This window comes from Leptopilina boulardi, unplaced genomic scaffold (assembly GCF_019393585.1).
Source record: "Leptopilina boulardi isolate dan_hultmark-lab unplaced genomic scaffold, ZJU_Lbou_2.1 LbouV2_201, whole genome shotgun sequence".
Taxonomy (NCBI): domain Eukaryota; kingdom Metazoa; phylum Arthropoda; class Insecta; order Hymenoptera; family Figitidae; genus Leptopilina; species Leptopilina boulardi.
Genome location: NW_026137754.1, coordinates 168,901 through 188,276, shown reverse-complemented (window position 1 = coordinate 188,276; position 19,376 = coordinate 168,901). Strand labels below are relative to the sequence as shown.

General features: G+C 27.9%; 1 protein-coding gene across 1 annotated transcript; it reads left to right on the top strand.

The window, feature by feature from the left end:
- Positions 1-14,110: 14,110 nt before the first annotated feature.
- Positions 14,111-18,174, top strand: LOC127278233 (putative nuclease HARBI1). The gene is made up of 3 exons (XM_051299833.1): positions 14,111-14,305; positions 15,138-15,300; positions 17,360-18,174. The coding sequence occupies exons 1-3, from the start codon at positions 14,125-14,127 to the stop codon at positions 18,168-18,170; spliced, it is 1,155 nt and encodes a 384-aa protein (XP_051155790.1). The 5' UTR covers positions 14,111-14,124; the 3' UTR covers positions 18,171-18,174.
- Positions 18,175-19,376: the final 1,202 nt, after the last annotated feature.

The window sequence follows — 19,376 nt, the reverse complement described above, 5'->3', positions numbered from 1 at the left end:
TCTCTGTCTAACATATGTATAAAGAAAGAGACAAAACAGCAAGATGGTTGCCGCAAGTGGGTTCAGGGTTGAGTAGTTACACAAGATTTCAGATCCCAATCTACATAAAGGTGCTTTTATACCTCAAATTTCGATCAGATGAACATTATTTCTGGACCGTGAAAATGCATGAAAAGTCATTTTCACGGCGGGTATTTTTAAATTGTTTTAAACAAAAAATGTTTTTTTAAGAAATATAATATTAAATAATTGTTTTAATATGTAAGAACACTTTAAAATAGTGATAGAAAGATGATTTGATTGAAAAATTTAGCAAATTTTGCTTTAATTCGTTCCTGCTACAAGAAAGTGTAAAATAATGATGTTTGTGAAATGGTTTGTACAGTGCTTCTTCCTTGTGAGTGTCTCTCAGAGTTTTGTTTATGTTACGTCGGTTCTTTTTAACTTGTAATAATTAATGAGTGCCGAAAATAAATCGGTAAGTTGAAATGTTTATCAAATAAATTTAAATTCAACTAATTGTTTCGAATAACTGAAAGAAACTTAATATACAGAAAGTATTTGAGAGATGCGTGGAAAATTGATTTATAACCTCAAATTCATACACATACTTTTTGTGTTTTTAAATATCAAGTTTTATAATTACTTATGATTTTCATAAGTAATTATAATTAATTTTCAAATCAATCGCCAGAAAGTTGTTTTTAGGGGATTTTTGGGGCTGCCGATTACAAATCTGATGTTCGTTTTCGAAATACAAAATGGAAAATTCAATATGGCGGACGAATTTTTAAGAATTTATCGAAATCGCCTGAAAGTCGTTACTCGGGGGTTTTTGGGGTCGCTGAATACAAATCTGATGTTCTTTTTTGAAAATTCAAAATGGCGGATTCAATATGGTGGACGAACTTTCAAGAATTGATTGAAATCGATTGAAAGTCGTTAGTTGGATATTTGCAGAGACACTGATTTTTATTTCGACGTAACTTATATTTAATTAACTTTATTTTCTTAAATAATTTTAACTTCAGCAATATTCTAAGTGATGCGTTAATTAAATAAAAGTAACTTCAGATTCATAATCTGTGATCCCAAAAACCACTGTATAACGACTTTCAAACGATTTCGATAAATTTTTGAAAGTTCGTCCATCAAATTTCCGGATACGGATAGGATGTCCATAGGATATCCTGAAACGGCCGTTACTGTTAGGGTTAAAATTAAATATATATTTATAAAAGATATATTTAAAAACTTGTAAAAAAATTAATAATTTATAGATATAAACTAGGGATGCTAGGCCCACCTGCGCGCTTTGCACGCCAACCTCCATTATTGTCTACTTTAAGACGTAATTTTTTAAAGAGTAGAAATATTAAAATATCTAAAATTTTTACAAATTTTGAGGTTATGTTATTTCTTAGTTAAAGGTATTTGAGGTTATGTTTATCGGACATATTTTTGAACTATTAAATTATTTTTATTTTTTCACAAAAATTTGTCATGAATCTGGGTCTGTAAGAAGACGCAATTCAGATAAAATCAAATCTTCCACATTACATTCTAACTGTTCACAGTTTGGATAATTAATTTCGTTAATAATTTTTTCTAGGTACATCTTGTAATGATCCATTTTTTTATTTTTCATTAATATTGCAACTTCATTAATTGTTGGGGGTCGCGTATTTTTCAATACAAACTGTATTGTTAATTGATGAAGTTCTTGCGCTCCTTCCAATTTTAATTTTTTTATTTCTATAGAAGCATTCTCCTTCCACTTTTCTATTAGCTCTTCAATTATTGATTCTGAATTTTCTGTGAAAAATATAAAAAATGTAAAATGTAGAAAATGATATATGGACTAAAGCTAGCAAAGTATGGGAAAATATAAACAGAGTCCAGAAATACCTAATATTATTAAAAGACATTGTCATCTCTCGAAATTGGAATTAGTGAAAAGTGAGCTAATAATTTAAATTTGAAAGAATTATCACTAATTTTTAGTAAATTTTTACTAAAACTTTATTAAACAAATTTAAAACTACTAATTCAAATAGTAATATTTTACTAAAAATTAGTAAAACCTTTAACTACTTCAAATTCATAAGAAAATTTGTACGATTTTTGTCCAAAAATAAATAAAAAGTGTCGACCTCCCCCAATGCCCTTGTAAAAATTTCTCTATAATGGTCAAAGTAGGGAATGTAACATAACGCCCGACCAGGACCACATCAAGACGGTAAGAAAATGTGAATTTCCTGAACAGGACCATGTTATTATTTTTAATTTAATTTGGTTTTAATTTTAAGTTAGGTTACTGTATAGAAAACTGCCCAGTTTTACTTTTATTAGTTAAACTGTTTTTAACTGATACGTCCCCCCCAGCACGGGATGATAAGATGTATTTACATATTGTAAACGCTTCAGGAATGTTTCTCCAAACATACTTAATGTAAATCATTTCTTGCAATGTAAAATTATATTTTAATGTTTGATGAAAAAAGAATTTAATGAAAAAGTATTATGATTATAATTGTGCATTTCATAAATTTGTTATTTTTATTTAAAAAAATTTTTAAAACTTTTAAAAATTTTTTTTTTTATTTAAAATTTTTATTTTAGATAGTCTATATGAAATATCTAATGTGAGATACTCTGTCTCAGATACTGTAGGAAATTCCATAGAAGATATCTCCTGGATATTGAGCACGGGTTACCCACGGGATGGAAATTTGAATATCCTAGGGATATCCCTGGGATATATATGATATTTCAGGGATATCCCGTCATTTCGTTAGACATCCTAGGAGTCGGGGCAAAATATATACGTGACGCGCTCTAAAGAAAGGAACCTTAGAAGCAAAAAACTATAGATTATGTTTTGAAATTTGTAATTGAAAATACACAAAGATGATCAACTCTCAATAGAAATAATTGATATTTAAGTCTTCATTAAATCCAAATATTTAATAAAACCTGATTGTAATTTTAGAAAAGTAGAAAAAAATAATTAATCAAGATAAAATTACCGTTATTCGTTTGCTTCTAAGGTCCCCAGTAAAAAATAAAAGATACAAGAAACACTGATTCCGGTTACAAGCTCAATAGCTGGTAAACGAATCAGTGAGAATCTCGGATACAAGCACTTTTCGGTATCCGAAATGCTTATAAGCTTGTAAACGCAGTGAAACGGACGACTTTTGTAGGGTTTTTAATCAAGAAGAAGCAATCAAATGGATGCAGAAACGTTATGAAATTAAAGTAGAAGCAAAAATAAATGATTATTTATTAAAGAAACGTACATTTAAACAAAAAACCATTATTCTTACTAATTCTAATCTCTACATTAAAAACATTGTGAAAACACTGTTTTGTTGGTAATTTTAACATGCTAATCGGAAAATAAGGCTTTCTACCTTACTGACATTGGATATTAATTTAACGCGGGTTTTTCGATTTTCCAATTTTAAAAGCAATTCAAAATAATAAAAATATTATTAAACATAATAAAGTGCTCATTTTTAATTTTCTTTCCCCCATTTAATTAAATAATTTTGGATTGCTTTTAAAATTGGAAAATTAAAAAACTCGCGTTAAATTAATATCCAATGTCGGTAAGGTAGAAAACCAGATTTTCCGAATAGCAAGCTAAAATTACCAATAAAACACTGTTTTCACAATGTTTTTAATGCAGAGGTTAGAATTTAGTAAGAATAATTGTTTTTGATTAAATGTACGTTTCTTTAATAAATAATCATTTATTTTTGCTTCTAATTTAATTTCATAACGTTTCTGCATCCATTTGATTGGTTCTTCTTGATTAAAAACCCTACAAAAGTCGTCCGTTTCAATGCGTTTACAAGCTCATAAGCATTTCGGATACCGAAAAGTGCTTGTATCCGAGATGCTCACTGATTCGTTTACCAGCTATTGAGCTTGTAACCGGAAGCGGCGTTTCTTGTATCTTTTATTTTTTACTGGGGATCCCTTTCTTCAGAGCGTCTTACATATACTATTAAAGTAATGTTGGTTGTTATATAAAATATATACACGGAAAAAAATTTTATGATAGCGAACGAGCTATATTGGGAATATAATAAATATAAAGAACAACACTGCCAACATAGTGAATTAAGCTTTGCACAATAGCCGAATGTTTAGTCGATTCAGCTAAAGTGAATTTAGGTGGAATCTAGCTAGTCAGCCATATTGGAAATATTTGGTAATTTACCGTTCTTGCCAAGAAATATTTCTTTAATAAAGTGTCAAGTTTTGCGATTTTTCAGTTTTAAAATAATACTAATTTCAAAAATTTACTTTTCATTGGTTATAATTTGTAACCTAGGATTGAAAGGATTTAAAAATGCGCATTTAATATTATTCTTTACACAATTTTAATAATATCTGTCATTTTAAGGTTACGTTGTTTTCGACTAAAATTCAATATGGCTATTCCAGTGATATTGTCAATATCGCTCGTTCATTTTTGACGAAATGTTTAGTTGTTATGGCAAAAAAATTCTCCGATTCAGTTGTACTTTTTTTTCCATGTATAGAAAGGGTGACATAAATGGAAATACCTATCATGGAAAACTGAGATTACCTAGTTTAACCCACCTACCAGTTTTTACCTCACTCTCTCCTATACATATATTTTTTGTTATTAGTATTTTCGTATTTTTTAGGTTACATGAAAAAGAAATATTAAAAAAAATATTTCAATTCTATGCAATGTACAGATGAAAGATTAATCTTATTTAAAAAGAATTTTTTTCTATTACCAATTTCAGCTCTCTTAGGATGTTTATCTCCTACAATTATTTTTATCTCCTCGTAACAAAACTCATCTAGTATTTCATGAGAAAAATTGCCTGTAAGAATAAATTATATTTTTAAATAATGATGCAGTGTTATTAAGGGTAATTGATATTATAGTAAGAAACGGAATATATACTGTGCCATCTATCCAAATGATTCAAAGTCCGTTCATAAGAATCCTCGAAAGGGTTAAAAAGATCTTCAGCCATGTTTTCTTTTTGTTAAAAGAATAAAAAGATTTATAATATTTAAAATAATAATTTCATACTTAGTAAAAAATTATGAATGAATAGATAATAAAATTAAAAATCTGTAATATCTTTCTCTTAAACTAGAAAAAGATAAATATAATAAATAAATAACAAAATATTCATTATTAATGTTTCATATTGACTACTATATTTTAATTAATATATAGAATTCTGTAATAATAATCATATATATTTATAATTATAAATTGTGTTATTTATGTAATTAAAGACTTACATTTAGTTAAAAGTGAAACGAAAACACGCAATAAAATAAATTAATTATACATGACATTAACAAAAGAATTTACTAAAAAAAACAAGTAAATATGCAATTTCAGGGTTATAGATGGATGGATGATTCTACAAATGAAGGACGAAAATGAAGATAACATATTTTATACAGATGCAAGTTTAAATATACAGGTTTATGTTTATATTAAAATATACATAAATTTCTGCTGTTCAACTTTTAAAAAAATGTTATTAAATATTAAATTAATCAATATAATATTTAACATTTTTTGAAAATTTAAACGGAGTGTTTGCGCGCATAGCGCGCAGAACAAGGTGGTCCTCCTAAGGCTAGTTCCACAATGGAGCAAAACGCAACGCAGACGCGACGCATCTATGACCTTCAATCCTTTCGACCTATTTCGCCGCTGGGTTTAAGCTTAAAATCAATGTTTGAATGCTTCGCGAGTTGAATGGTAGACGAGAACATCGAAACTAATATAGGTACTTTAACGCCATCGTTGTTTCAAGACTCTGAATATAGCCACAAGTCCCAGGTTTGCCGCCGGGTTCGAATCTATGTTTGACAGACATAACCACAAATTTAGGTAAAATTCTGGCGGGAAATCTCCCCTAACTAAGAAACGAACGTAACCTCAAACTTAGCTCAAATTTTATCGGGAAATACCTCTCGATTACCGCTGGGTTCGAGGCTATGTCCGACTGACATAACCTCAAATACCCCTAACCAACTATTGTCCAAAAATGATTTTTATTCAGGAAACACTTTAATATATAAGATAAATACATATATGAAATTAAACATAAATAATTTAAAAGTTTTAGTTGCTTTAATTAAATCTTTCGCTGTTTTAAGTAAATGTTTTTTCCGTGTAGTGCTACTCTTTTTACATCAAAGTATAAATTTCTCCTTAGACTCAAGTTCAATATTACAAAAAATTATATGTATCAGATTTAATGAATACATTTACACATAATTTAGTTGCATTAATAGATCATACAATTTATTTATTTTCAGTTAAAAATTTTAAAATATAACCTGTAATTATTTGCTTCTCATCTTTCCTTTTACCGTATCAGAACATAAAATAAATTTCCTGTAAAAATTATTTCATTATTTATTAATTTTAGTTGAAGAATACATTTGCAAATTTATACCAACTTTCGTCAAAGACTTTTCCAAGACCTCGAAACTCTGCCTTTGATGGATTTTAATTTTTCCTAAAATCCTGATTAAAATATTATTATACTTTTTTGCTCAATTAATGAAGGATATAAGAATTACTAAATAAAATATTCTTCCGCATTAAAATCGTAATCACATAGAATTTTTTGAATTGTTCAAACGTTCATTGAAGACTTAAATATTCTGCTTTGATGGAATTTAATTTTAACTCCTGAAGACAAATTTTCTCCTTAATAAATAAAATATTTAAAAAATTACGTTAGAAATTAAATTACTTTAAAACGAAATGGTAAAGAAAAAGAATTTCTGAAATTATTAGAATTTTAAATTATATTCTTATTTTCAATTTTCTAAATATTTTAGTATTTAATTTTTTATTATGGCGCACTCACACCTTTTTTGGCTGCCTGCCTGCCTGCAGATTACCATGGCAACCCACGAGTGTGAGTGAGACAGAAAATTTGAATATTCAAATTTTTAAATTTTCTGTCGCACTCACTCTCATGCGTTGCCATGGTAACCTGCAGGCAGCCAAAAAGGTGTGAGAGCGCCTTTACACGAAGAGAAAAAAAAAGTTACGATAACCGGAGACCCAAGTAGTTCCTACCTTATCATTTGAGTTTTAACCAGGCTTTTAATATATCTTGCATTTGCCAGGTAAAAACTACTTGGGACCCAAGTTGTGTTGACTTTAATGCTATTACTTGAGTCATTCCGGTAGTTACTACTTGGGTCTCCGGTTATCGAAACTTTTTTTTTCTCTCCGTGTATTATACAATTAGAACAAATATAAGACTTAATTATTTTACATATTATTATTTTAAAAAATTTTATATTAATTTTATTCTTTTATTTAAGATGCTTCTATAATAGGTGCAAAAGCCAAGTACAAGTGCAAGTCCAAATGCAAATGAGTGCAAGAGAGATAGGCAGTCTATCTATCTCTCTTGCACTCATGGAATTTGCATTTGGACTTGCACTTGTACTTGGCTTTTGCACCTATTGTAGAAGCTCCTTTACAAATAGACCTTTTCATGCTGATCATTCTGTCCTTTTCCAACTCATGCGTCATTGTATGCACTAGATAAGGATAGAACGATCAGCATGAAAAGGTCTATTATTCCTATTAGGATCCGAAATCTTGTGTAACTACTCAACCCTGAACCCACTTGCGGTAATCATCTTGCTGTTTTGTCTCTTTCTTTATACATATGTTAGACAGAGACAAAATAAAAAATGGCTACCACAAGTGGGTCGACACCAGATGGCGTATCGCAGCTCTGCGGTTCCCAATATTAAATAGAACTGTTTAAGAATTTAACGGTGGCTCCATCTTTTCCTTTATATTATCATTGCAGAATTGCCTTTATACATTTCAGAAACTTTCTGACCAAGAAGACTAGAATAAGGAGGTCTAACTCAGGTAGTGGGGGTATAGTAAGTATACGTATGAAATTGGTAATTGCAGTAAGCGGATTTTCGAGAAAGGCAGAGTGTGCGGTAGACTTCTGCGCATACCAATATATACAAATTTCAGTTATTCTTGACAAGGCATCAAAAATGTATACACGGAAAGAATTTCGAGCCATCACATGCGCTACATACCGCGCATCGTTTCTGCTTGAGTTATGCACGTGTGATGTCCATTTTCGAGACATAGACTACGTTATAGCAGACGATCTTGCAATGCGCAAAGAAAACACGCCTCATGTCTCGAAAATGCACATCACACATGCATTTTCGAGACATGGGACGTGCGTTGTGAATGTAGTGCGCATGTACGGAAGCCTGTACAGCTCACGAGCGTCTCGGACACAAGTGGCAATATTTCGTACCACAAGTGTCTTCGAGTCCGTCCAACTTGTGGCACGTTTGCGTTAGTTCATGCCACTTGTTGGACGGGCTCCGAGACACTTGTGGAAAGTGGATTTTTTGAAGGTCTATTCATAAAAAAAAAATAATTTTTAATGAAAAACGATATTATAATAGACTAAAACCAAAATTTATCTTAGAAAAATGCTGCTAAGCAGCATAATTATTTATCAAACATACATGCTAACCACATAAAATATAAATATAAAACAATTTAAAGCAATTATTTGTGTGAATAAACCTTCAAAAAATTCACTTTCCACAAGTGTCACAGAGTCCGTCCAACAAGTGGCATGAACTAACGCGAACGTGACACAAGTTGGACGGACTCGAAGACACTTGTGGTACGAAATATTGCCACTTGTGTCCGAGACGCTCGTGAGCTGTACAGGCTTCTGTACGCATGCCATGTAGTTCTCGAGGCGTCCGCACAGCTGATGTCTCGAAATTCTTTCCGTGTATGTTTGGTTTGCGCAGAAGTCTACTGCACACTCTGCCTTTCGGCCTACCTCAAAAACCAATTCTTTACGTACCCCCAACTACCTAAGTTAGACCTCCTTATTCTAGTCTTCTTGTTTCTGACATTGAAATTTCTGACAAATGACATTTTATCTCATTCAGATTGTGAACATCCAATGAGGTTTGTGTATTTTGGAAAATGAAAATAAAATTTTTTTATCAGAAGTATTTATTCTCCTCAATAGATAGCGATGCAACCTACCTATAATATAATGTAATGTATAAGAGTTAGATAAATAAGAATATTCTTTTATTTCTCTCACTCCTATATAGTATATTATATTCTACATAGGTAATGTCTCTATTTATCCAGATGTGAGTGCACCCTTATAAGCGTCTTATGAAAGTATTGTAATTCAGCCTTTACTATCTCCATTCTACGCAATTCTACGGGGTCTACAAAAGTTCTCACAAAGTAAAATGGTTGCTTTAACAAAATCTTTGTCATGTCATTTTCCGAGTTTTTTTGTATAAAAAATAAAGTATACATCTAAATTAAATAATTCTTTGTTATTTTAAAAATAACAAAAAAATAAAATACAAAAATCAAAAAGAAAATAAAGAATTTTTGAAGAGAAACGTAATAAATTTGGAAAATATTTTAGTTCGACGATTTATTCAGGTACATTTTATTTTAATAAAATTAAAGATTTAATTTATTATTTTATATGTCGAGGAAGTTAGATTAGTAAATTTATGATTTTTGAAAAAAATATTGTGCGCGACATGTGGTTAATTTTGATCAAATTCATTTTTTTAAATACTGAGAACTGTGGGGAAAAAACTCATTTTATGTGTTGAAGTTTATACTTATCAAAAAAAATTGTGCTCGGCATGTGCTTTTTAGCATAATAATTTATGTTTTGAAAAACTAAAAATTTTCGGGTAAAAAAGCAAAGAGTTGCAGACATTTATCTCAAAATGAAAAGTGCGAATGATTATTATGTCAAATTAAATAATGTCAAATTTGTAATAGACTCTACTCTTAAATTTTACGAATTTCTATATCATCAAAATTATTATTTGCCTAATTGTCATTTAATATAATGTGCTTTTTTACGAAATACAAAATTCTCTAATTTTTATTTATCCATTTATAAGAGAATCTAAATGGAGCATTTACTATATTTCTTATTCGTTATAAATAAGATGTGTTCTAATTATTCGATTAACCCAAAATTAAATATAATGTAAATTATAAGTTATTGAAATTCCATTAAGTAAAATTTATTTTAAATAATAATTTCATGCTATGAAGATTAGTTAAAATGCATATTCAACGAAATTTTATTTACTTTAATTTAAAATTAGTGATTTTAATATTTAGGTTAGAATTAAATTCGAAAATAAAGAAATTATGATAAATAATGATTACAACACATCTCATTTATAACGAATAAGAAATATGGTAAATGACATTTAGGTTATCTTATAAATCGGATAAATAGAGGTTAGAAAATTTGTGATTTCGACCTAATAAATTTTCGTTTTTTTCATTTTGAGATAAATGTCTGCAACTCTAAGCAAAAACTTTAATAATACGTAACTCAACCTTTATCATCTTCATTCTACGCATTTCTACGGGGTCTACAAAAGTTCTCACAAAGTAAAATGGTTGCTTTAACAAAATGTTTGTCATGTCATTTTCCGAGTTTTTTTGTATAAAAAATAAAGTATACATCTAAATTAAATAATTCTTTGTTATTTTAAAAATAACAAAAAAATAAAATAAAAAAAGCAAAAACAAAATAAAGAATTTTGAAGAAGAAAACGTAATAAATTTGGTAAATATTTTAGTTCGACGATTCATTCAGGTACATTTTATTTTAGTAAAATTAAAGATTTAATTTATTATTTTATATGGCGAGGAAGTTAGATTAGTAAATTTATAATTTTTGAAAAAAATATTATGCGCGACATGTGGTTAATTTTGATCAAATTCATTTTTTTAAATACTGAGAACTGTGGGGAAAAAACTCATTTTATGTGTTGAAGTTTATACTTATCAAAAAAAATTGTGCTCGGCATGTGCTTTTTAGCATAATAATTTATGTTTTGAAAAACTAAAAATTTTCGGGTAAAAAAGCAAAGAGTTGCAGACATTTATCTCAAAATGAAAAGTGCGAATGATTATTATGTCGAATTAAATAATGTCAAATTTGTAATAGACTCTACTCTTAAATTTTACGAATTTCTATATCATCAAAATTATTATTTGCCTAATTGTCATTTAATATAATGTGCTTTTTTACGAAATACAAAGTTCTCTAATTTTTATTTATCCAATTTATAAGAGAATCTAAATGGAGCATTTACTAGATTTCTTATTCGTTATAAATAAGATGTGTTCTAATTATTCGATTAAACCAAAATTAGATACAATGTAAATTATAAGTTATTGAAATTCCATTAAGTAAAATTTATTTTAAATAATAATTTGATGCTATGAAGATCAGTTGAAATGCATATTTGACGTAATTTTTTTTACTCTAATTTACAATTAGTGATTTTAATATTTAGGTTAGAATTAAATTCGAAAATAAAGAAATTATGATAATTAATGATTAGAACACATCTCATTTATAACGAATAAGAAATATGGTAAATGACATTTAGGTTATCTTATAAATCGGATAAATAGAGGTTAGAAAATTTGTGATTTCGACCTAATAAATTTTCGTTTTTTTCATTTTGAGATAAATGTCTGCAACTCAAAGCAAAAACTTTAATTATACGTAACTCAACCTTTATCATCTCCATTCTACGCAATTCTACGGGGTCTACAAAAGTTCTCACAAAGTAAAATGGTTGCTTGAACAAAATGTTTGTCATGTTATTTTCTCAGTTTTTTTTGGAAAAAAAATTAAGTATACCTGTAAATTAATTAATTCTTTGTTATATTGAAAATAACAAAAAAAATAAATTAAAAAAAGCAAAAAAAAATAAATAATTTTTTAGAAGAGAAACGTAATAAATTTGGAAAATATTTTAGTTCGACGATTTATTCAGGTATATTTTATTTTAATAAAATTAAAAATTTAATTTATTATTTTATATGTGAGATTAGTAAATTTATAATTTTTGAAAAAAAAATATTTTGCCCGACATGTGGTTATTTTGAAAATAACAAAAAAATAAATTAAAAAAAGCAAAAACAAAATAAATAATTTTGTAGAAGAGAAACGTAATAAATTTGGAAAATATTTTAGTTCGACGATTTATTCAGGTACATTTTATTTTAATAAAATTAAAGATTTAATTTTTTATTTTATATGGCGAGGAAGTTAGATTAGTAAATTTATAATTTTTGAAAAAAATATTATGCGCGACATGTGGTTAATTTTGATCAAATTCATTTTTTTAAATACTGAGAACTGTGGGGAAAAAACTCATTTTATGTGTTGAAGTTTATACTTATCAAAAAAAATTGTGCTCGGCATGTGCTTTTTAGCATAATAATTTATGTTTTGAAACACTAAAAATTTTCGGGTAAAAAAGCAAAGAGTTGCAGACATTTAACTCAAAATGAAATGTGCGAAAGATTATTATGTCGAATTAAATAATGTCAAATTTGTAATAGACTCTACTCTTAAATTTGACGAATTACTATTTCATCAAAATTATTATTTGCCTAATTGTCATTTAATATAATGTGCTTTTTTACGAAATACAAAGTTCTCTAATTTTTATTTATCCAAATTATAAGAGAATCTAAATGGAGCATTTACTATATTTCTTATTCGTTATAAATAAGATGTGTTCTAATTATTCGATTAAACCAAAATTAGATATAATGTAAATTATAAGTTATTGAAATTCCATTAAGTAAAATTTATTTTAAATAATAATTTGATGCTATGAAGATCAGTTGAAATGCATATTTGACGTAATTTTTTTTACACTAATTAACAATTAGTGATTTTAATATTTAGGTTAGATTTAAATTCGAAAATAAAGAAATTATGATAAATAATGATTAGAACACATCTCATTTATAACGAATAAGAAATATGGTAAATGACATTTAGGTTATCTTATAAATCGGATAAATAGAGGTTAGAACATTTGTGAATTTGACCTAATAAATTTTCGTTTTTTCATTTTGAGATAAATGTCTGCAACTCTAAGCAAAAACTTTAATAATACGTAACTCAACCTTTATCATCTTCATTCTACGCATTTCTACGGGGTCTACAAAAGTTCTCACAAAGTAAAATGGTTGCTTTAACAAAATGTTTGTCATGTCATTTTCCGAGTTTTTTTGTATAAAAAATAAAGTATACATCTAAATTAAATAATTCTTTGTTATTTTAAAAATAACAAAAAAATAAAATACAAAAATCAAAAAGAAAATAAAGAATTTTTGAATTTTTGAAGAGAAACGTAATAAATTTGGAAAATATTTTAGTTCGACGATTTATTCAGGTACATTTTATTTTAATAAAATTAAAGATTTAATTTTTTATTTTATATGGCGAGGAAGTTAGATTAGTAAATTTATAATTTTTGAAAAAAATATTATGCGCGACATGTGGTTAATTTTGATCAAATTCATTTTTTTAAATACTGAGAACTGTGGGGAAAAAACTCATTTTATGTGTTGAAGTTTATACTTATCAAAAAAAATTGTGCTTGGCATGTGCTTTTTAGTATAATAATTTATGTTTTGAAAAAATTTTCGGGTAAAAAAGCAAAGAGTTGCAGAGATTTATCTCAAAATGAAATGTGCGAAAGATTATTATGTCGAATTAAATAATGTCAAATTTGTAATAGACTCTACTCTTAAATTTGACGAATTTATATTTCATCAAAATTATTATTTGCCTACTTGTCATTTAATATACTGTGCTTTTTTACGAAATACAAAATTCTCTAATTTTTATTTATCCATTTATAAGAGAATCTAAATGGAGCATTTACCATGGGTGTTTTCGACGTTGACGCTCGGAGTGCTCTGAAAGAGTGAAGGGGTTCTCAATCTATAAAATGTTTGATAAAATAATGATTTGTTCCGATTGGCTAAAACATGGTGAGCCTGATATGCGTGTGATACAGGCTGCAATTGTTAGTAACATGTAATTAAAAAGTTGTGGTAATTTTTTTTTTTTTCTAAATTGACTATGTTTTGTCAGTCCTGGTGCTCTGGCTCGACGCTCGGTCCCAAATGACCGAGCGTGAATCCGTTAACTCAGAGCATGAACAGCGCTTTAAATTGTTTTGAAAAACATGCCGGAAAATTTTTATTTCGGATTGTTGGATCCAAATGTTCTTATGGCCATTGTAAATATAATTTTGGCCGATGATAATAATGATGCAGAAAAATGCATGCAAGTTTTGTTCTTCAGAGAATCGCATGAGAAAATAAAAGGTTATTTCGAGGAAGTAATTCCACGATATTCGTTGTCGGGTAAGTATTTATAACCTCAAAATAAAAATACTTTTATATATTCAATACAGAAAATTAAGTTTACAAATAAAAGTACATGATTTTCATAATTTTTGGTTTCATTTTACACCTTTGAGCAGATGTAAAAAAAGGGAATTAGGTATTTCTTTCAGCCGATAGCACTGCGGGTACATACTGAATTGAAAAATAATTTTAGGTTGTAAAAATTCCAACTTTTTTGTTACTTTTGCATTCTTCAAGACAGTGAATGGTGCACATTTTGTGTTATTAAAGTCAAATGTTACTCATTAAATTTAAAAATAAACTAATTTTGGAATTTCGACATTTATTTTTCTCTTCGAATGAATCTTTATTTTATATCAATTTGCAATTTTCTACAGTTAAACCTTAAAGGAGAAAAATTTTTTTATAAAAATTATTTTTTTTTTCATTTCTAATGTAAGTAATAAACTTAAACCTAATATTGCAATTGTAACAAATAGTCTTTTTAGGGGACGCATTTTCGTAATACATTTTTATTTTTCAAAATTTCTAATATGATTGATAATCTCAGAGATATGGGCAAATTAAAAATTTTTAAGAATAATGTAATTGCATCATGGAAAATGCTTCAAACTTATTTCAGAAAAGAGAAAAAAATTTTCTTCAGTAAATTTTGTTTTTTAAGTTGATATAAATTATTTCATAGAAATTTCTTTCACACAAAAAAAGGATCAAATGTTTTAGTAAATTTTGATTATTTTTATATTAAAAAAAAGATAAGGATTAACCAAAAAAATTAATGTTTATTATTGTAATGCTTGAAAGTTAAATAATTCTATCAATCTTGCAGACTTTAAGTCACATTTTAGAATGACGCGATCAACATTTGCAAGAATGCTAGAAAATCTTGCCCCATCTTTAATTGGAGGATTAAATGCAGGACAAGATACGGTCGTTCCAGAAAAAAAATTGTCTATAGCTGTATGGCTACTCTGTAATCAAGAAGTTTATAGGTATGATTAATAATTTTTTTATAATCTATAAAATAAATACATTTTCATTTTCAAATATAATAATAAACTTGACTACTTGAGAAACCCAAAAATCAATTCTGTTTGCAAAACGTAAATTTCCAATTGTTATTTTTCAGAGAATTTTCAGACGACAATTCATTGGGGGTTTAGTCGATTCAATATGTATTTAATATAAAACTTTTAGAAAAAATGACCCATAAAGGAAAATTCAATGACGATTCTTTGTTGCAATATCCAGATATTTCTTTTTAATTTTCGTCAAATCTTGGCAAAAAAATCTCATTTTTTTAAGAAAATTCAATAGGGATGATTCTAATTTTTTGGATTAAGTTTCGCCAGGATAAGAGTCATCTCTTTTACTAGAAAAAGGATTTTCTGAATTTTTTTACAAAAGTTGATTTTTTATTTTCGATTTTCCTAAAATTTTCACCCAAAATCTGGTTTTTGAGAGGAAATTCAAGGAGGATGATTATAATTTTTTGGATTCAGTTTCGCCAGCATGAGAGAAATATCTTTTACTGGAAAAAGGATGTTCAGGATTTTTTTTTACAAAATTAGATTTTTTATTTTCGATTTTCGTAAAATTTTCACCCAAAATCTGGTTTTTGAGAGGAAATTCAAGGACGATGATTCTAATTTTTTGGATTTAGTTTCGCCAGCATGAGAGAAATATCTTTTACTGCAAAAAGGATGTTCAGGATTTTTTTTTACAAAATTAGATTTTTTATTTTCGATTTTCGTAAAATTTTCACCCAAAATCTGGTTTTTGAGAGGAAATTCAAGGACGATGATTCTAATTTTTTGGATTTAGTTTTGCCAGGATAAGAGTCATCTATTTTACTAGAAAAAAGATTTTCTGAATTTTTTTTACAAAAGTTGATTTTTTATTTTCGATTTTCCTAAAATTTTCACCCAAAATCTGGTTTTCGAGAGGAAATTCAAGGACAATGATTCTAATTTTTTGGGTTCAGTTTTGCCAGGATACGAGTAATCTCTTTTACTAGAAAAAATATGTTTTGAATTTTTTTTTGCAAAATTAGATTTTTTATTTTCGATTTTACTAAAATTTTCACCCAAAATCTGGTTTTTGAGAGGAAATTCAAGGAGGATGATTCTAATTTTTTGGATACAGTTTCGCCAGCATGAGAGAAATATCTTTTACTGGAGAAAGGATGTTCAGGATTTTTTTTTACAAAATTTGATTTTTTATTTTCGATTTTCGTAAAATTTTCACCCAAAATCTGGTTTTTGAGAGGAAATTCAAGGACGATGATTCTAATTTTTTGGATTTTGTTTTGCCAGGATAAGAGTCATCTATTTTACTAGAAAAAAGATTTTCTGAATTTTTTTTACAAAAGTTGATTTTTTATTTTCGATTTTCGTTAAATTTTCACCCAAAATCTGGTTTTTAAGAGGAAATTCAAGGACGATGATTCTAATTTTTTGGATTTAGTTTTGCCAGGATTTTCAAGTTTTCAAGTTTTGGAGTAATGTGGTATGAGTAATTAATGTCGGAGATAATTTTTTTTTAAAAATCAGGACTTTTTATTTTCACCTTTCGGCTTAATTTAACTAAAATTTATAGTTTTTTCATAATACTTTCGACGGCATTGAGAGTTTTTTGAGTTTTTTCCTTACTAGTTTAAGAATAATTGTTTGGCTAAAAAAACAAATCTTTATTTTCTCGACTGAAATTAGATTCCTGGTTCATATTTATCAAAGTCGGACAATTTATTATTAAACTGGAAAACTGAAAACCTAAAGAACTTACTAAACCTAAACAAAATTCTTTTGAAAATCAATGATTTTTTTATTAAATTGGAAAAAAAATTATTAATGCAAATAAAATTTGGAATGATTATATCATCATCCGTAATATATTATTTCCAATTGTTATTTTTGCATTGATAATAAGTCTCCATTCCTTATTGACAATAAACTGATACAGGCTTGTAGCCGATCTTAAATCGGTCTTTTCTTCACGATGGCAATTAGCTATAGGTCAGTCACTTAGATTTATTTTTGCATTTCCTTGCAGATCGGTAGCAGATCGATTCGGGGTGTCAATCAACACTGCTTGGCGAAGTACGATAAAAATCTGTCATGCATTACTTGAAATGTCTGAGGATTATATACAGTGGCCACAAGGGCCTGCATTAAGAAGAGTACAAGCAGAATTTCAGGAAATTGCCGGATTTCCCAATGTCATTGGAGCGATCGATGGAACCCATATTGAGATAAGTGCTCCCTCAATTAATGGTGACAGTTACGTATGTCGTAAAAACTTCCATTCACTGCAGCTGCAAGCGATTTGCGACGCAAATTTAAGGTTTATAAATATTTTTACCGGCATGTGTGGAAGTGTACATGATGCTCGCGTCTGGGGCTTGAGCGACATTAAAGCAGCCATAGAGGAAAACAAGGAACGGTATTTTCCGAATAACTCTCACATTCTCGGCGACACGGCCTATGGTCTCGAATCCTATTTAATGGTACCTTACAAAGACTACGGAAACATGACGGCGGCACAACGAAATTTTAATACAATTCTCTCAAGACACCGAGTTGTCATTGAAAGAGGATTTTGTTTACTTAAGGGTCGTTGTCGCAGATTAAAATATCTGTATTTGCAAAAGGTCAAATATGGATCTTTAATGATTGCTGCCTGTTGTGTTCTGCACAACATATGTCTTGATTTGGATGACGAAGCGACTGACGACATATTGGCTGAAATTGGAGACATCGAAGAAGATAACAATGAAGTAATTGAAAATGGGAGAAACAATGTTCCTGCTCAACTTAAAAGAGATGAATTGGCGGAAACTTTAATGATTGCAGCAAGACGTTAAACTTTATTTGTTAAATGTAAATCTATTTTTGTAAAATGTAACATATTAATCTCAACGCAATTCCGTAAATTTTAGAAATAAATTATTAAAGATTTATTGCTTTTTAAAATACTTTAAAAGAGAGAATAATATATTTTTTTAAAATATAACAAATTTGATATATGATTAACAAAATATTATCCACGGCTGCAAGTATGAACGTGTGTGTCTGGCGCTTTATTTATAATGAAAATCGAGAATAAAAATAAAAATTTAAATTGCCATTTATATGTATAAACGAAGAAAGCAAACAGGAAGAAATGATTCAATTTTTTTTCTGCGACTTGTAGAATATAATTTTTTACCGAAATAGTATGATTCAATAGTCTCACTAATAGTAAGACTATCACAAATGTTACACAACACATGTATTTTTTATAAAATAAAATGAAATAAAATAATAAAATAACATATAATTAGTAATCAAATACTATACAACAACCAATGTTTGATAAAAATGAGCCGTGTCCATCCAAAGTGATCTCAAAGATTCCATTATTTAAAGAGAAGTACAGGTTCTTTAAAATTTTTTCAAAAAACCTTATATTTTCATTGAAAACTCTTTTTATAATTACTTCAAATAATATTTTTCACATCTCTTACAAAATTTACTAGTAAAATTATGTATCTGTACTAAATTTTGAGCACAATCAGTTAAATATTGTATCACTTTATGGATTTATAAAATATAGGAAAATATTCATCAACATATTAATATAATTTATTTTATCATCTTCCTCGTATAGAAAATTATCAATTACTTTATTTACATATGATAAATGAAAATATTTCGGTCTTGTAATGTAATAAAAAATTGAAGATGTCAATTTGAATAAAAATATTTTTATTCTTTGGTTACAAACAAATGTTTTCAACATTAAAAAAGTAAATTTCACCCTTTTCCTTTTACAATTTGTCCCTTATAATAGTCTCATAATGAAAAATGTCTTTTAAAACCTATTAATACAACATGCTATTTAAAGGACAGAATGACAAAAGGAGTCAAGCGCCAATTTCGTGTTTTACATGAAGCGAAAAAAATATTTTAAGATTCTGCTGGTACTTTGAGAAGAAAACTTTAGGAAAAGCATTTAGAGATATATTTTACTATTATTATACGATTTGTTTGTATCATTAATTGTAATTGTTTTTATCTTTGTAATTAAA

Coding starts and splice junctions, on each gene's coding strand:
- LOC127278233 (XM_051299833.1), top strand. CDS start 14,125: ATGCCGGAAAATTTTTATTTCGGATTGTTGGATCCAAATGTTCTTATG. Junction 14,306..15,137: donor TCCACGATATTCGTTGTCGG/GTAAGTATTTAT, acceptor TCAATCTTGCAG/ACTTTAAGTCACATTTTAGA. Junction 15,301..17,359: donor TGTAATCAAGAAGTTTATAG/GTATGATTAATA, acceptor ATTTCCTTGCAG/ATCGGTAGCAGATCGATTCG.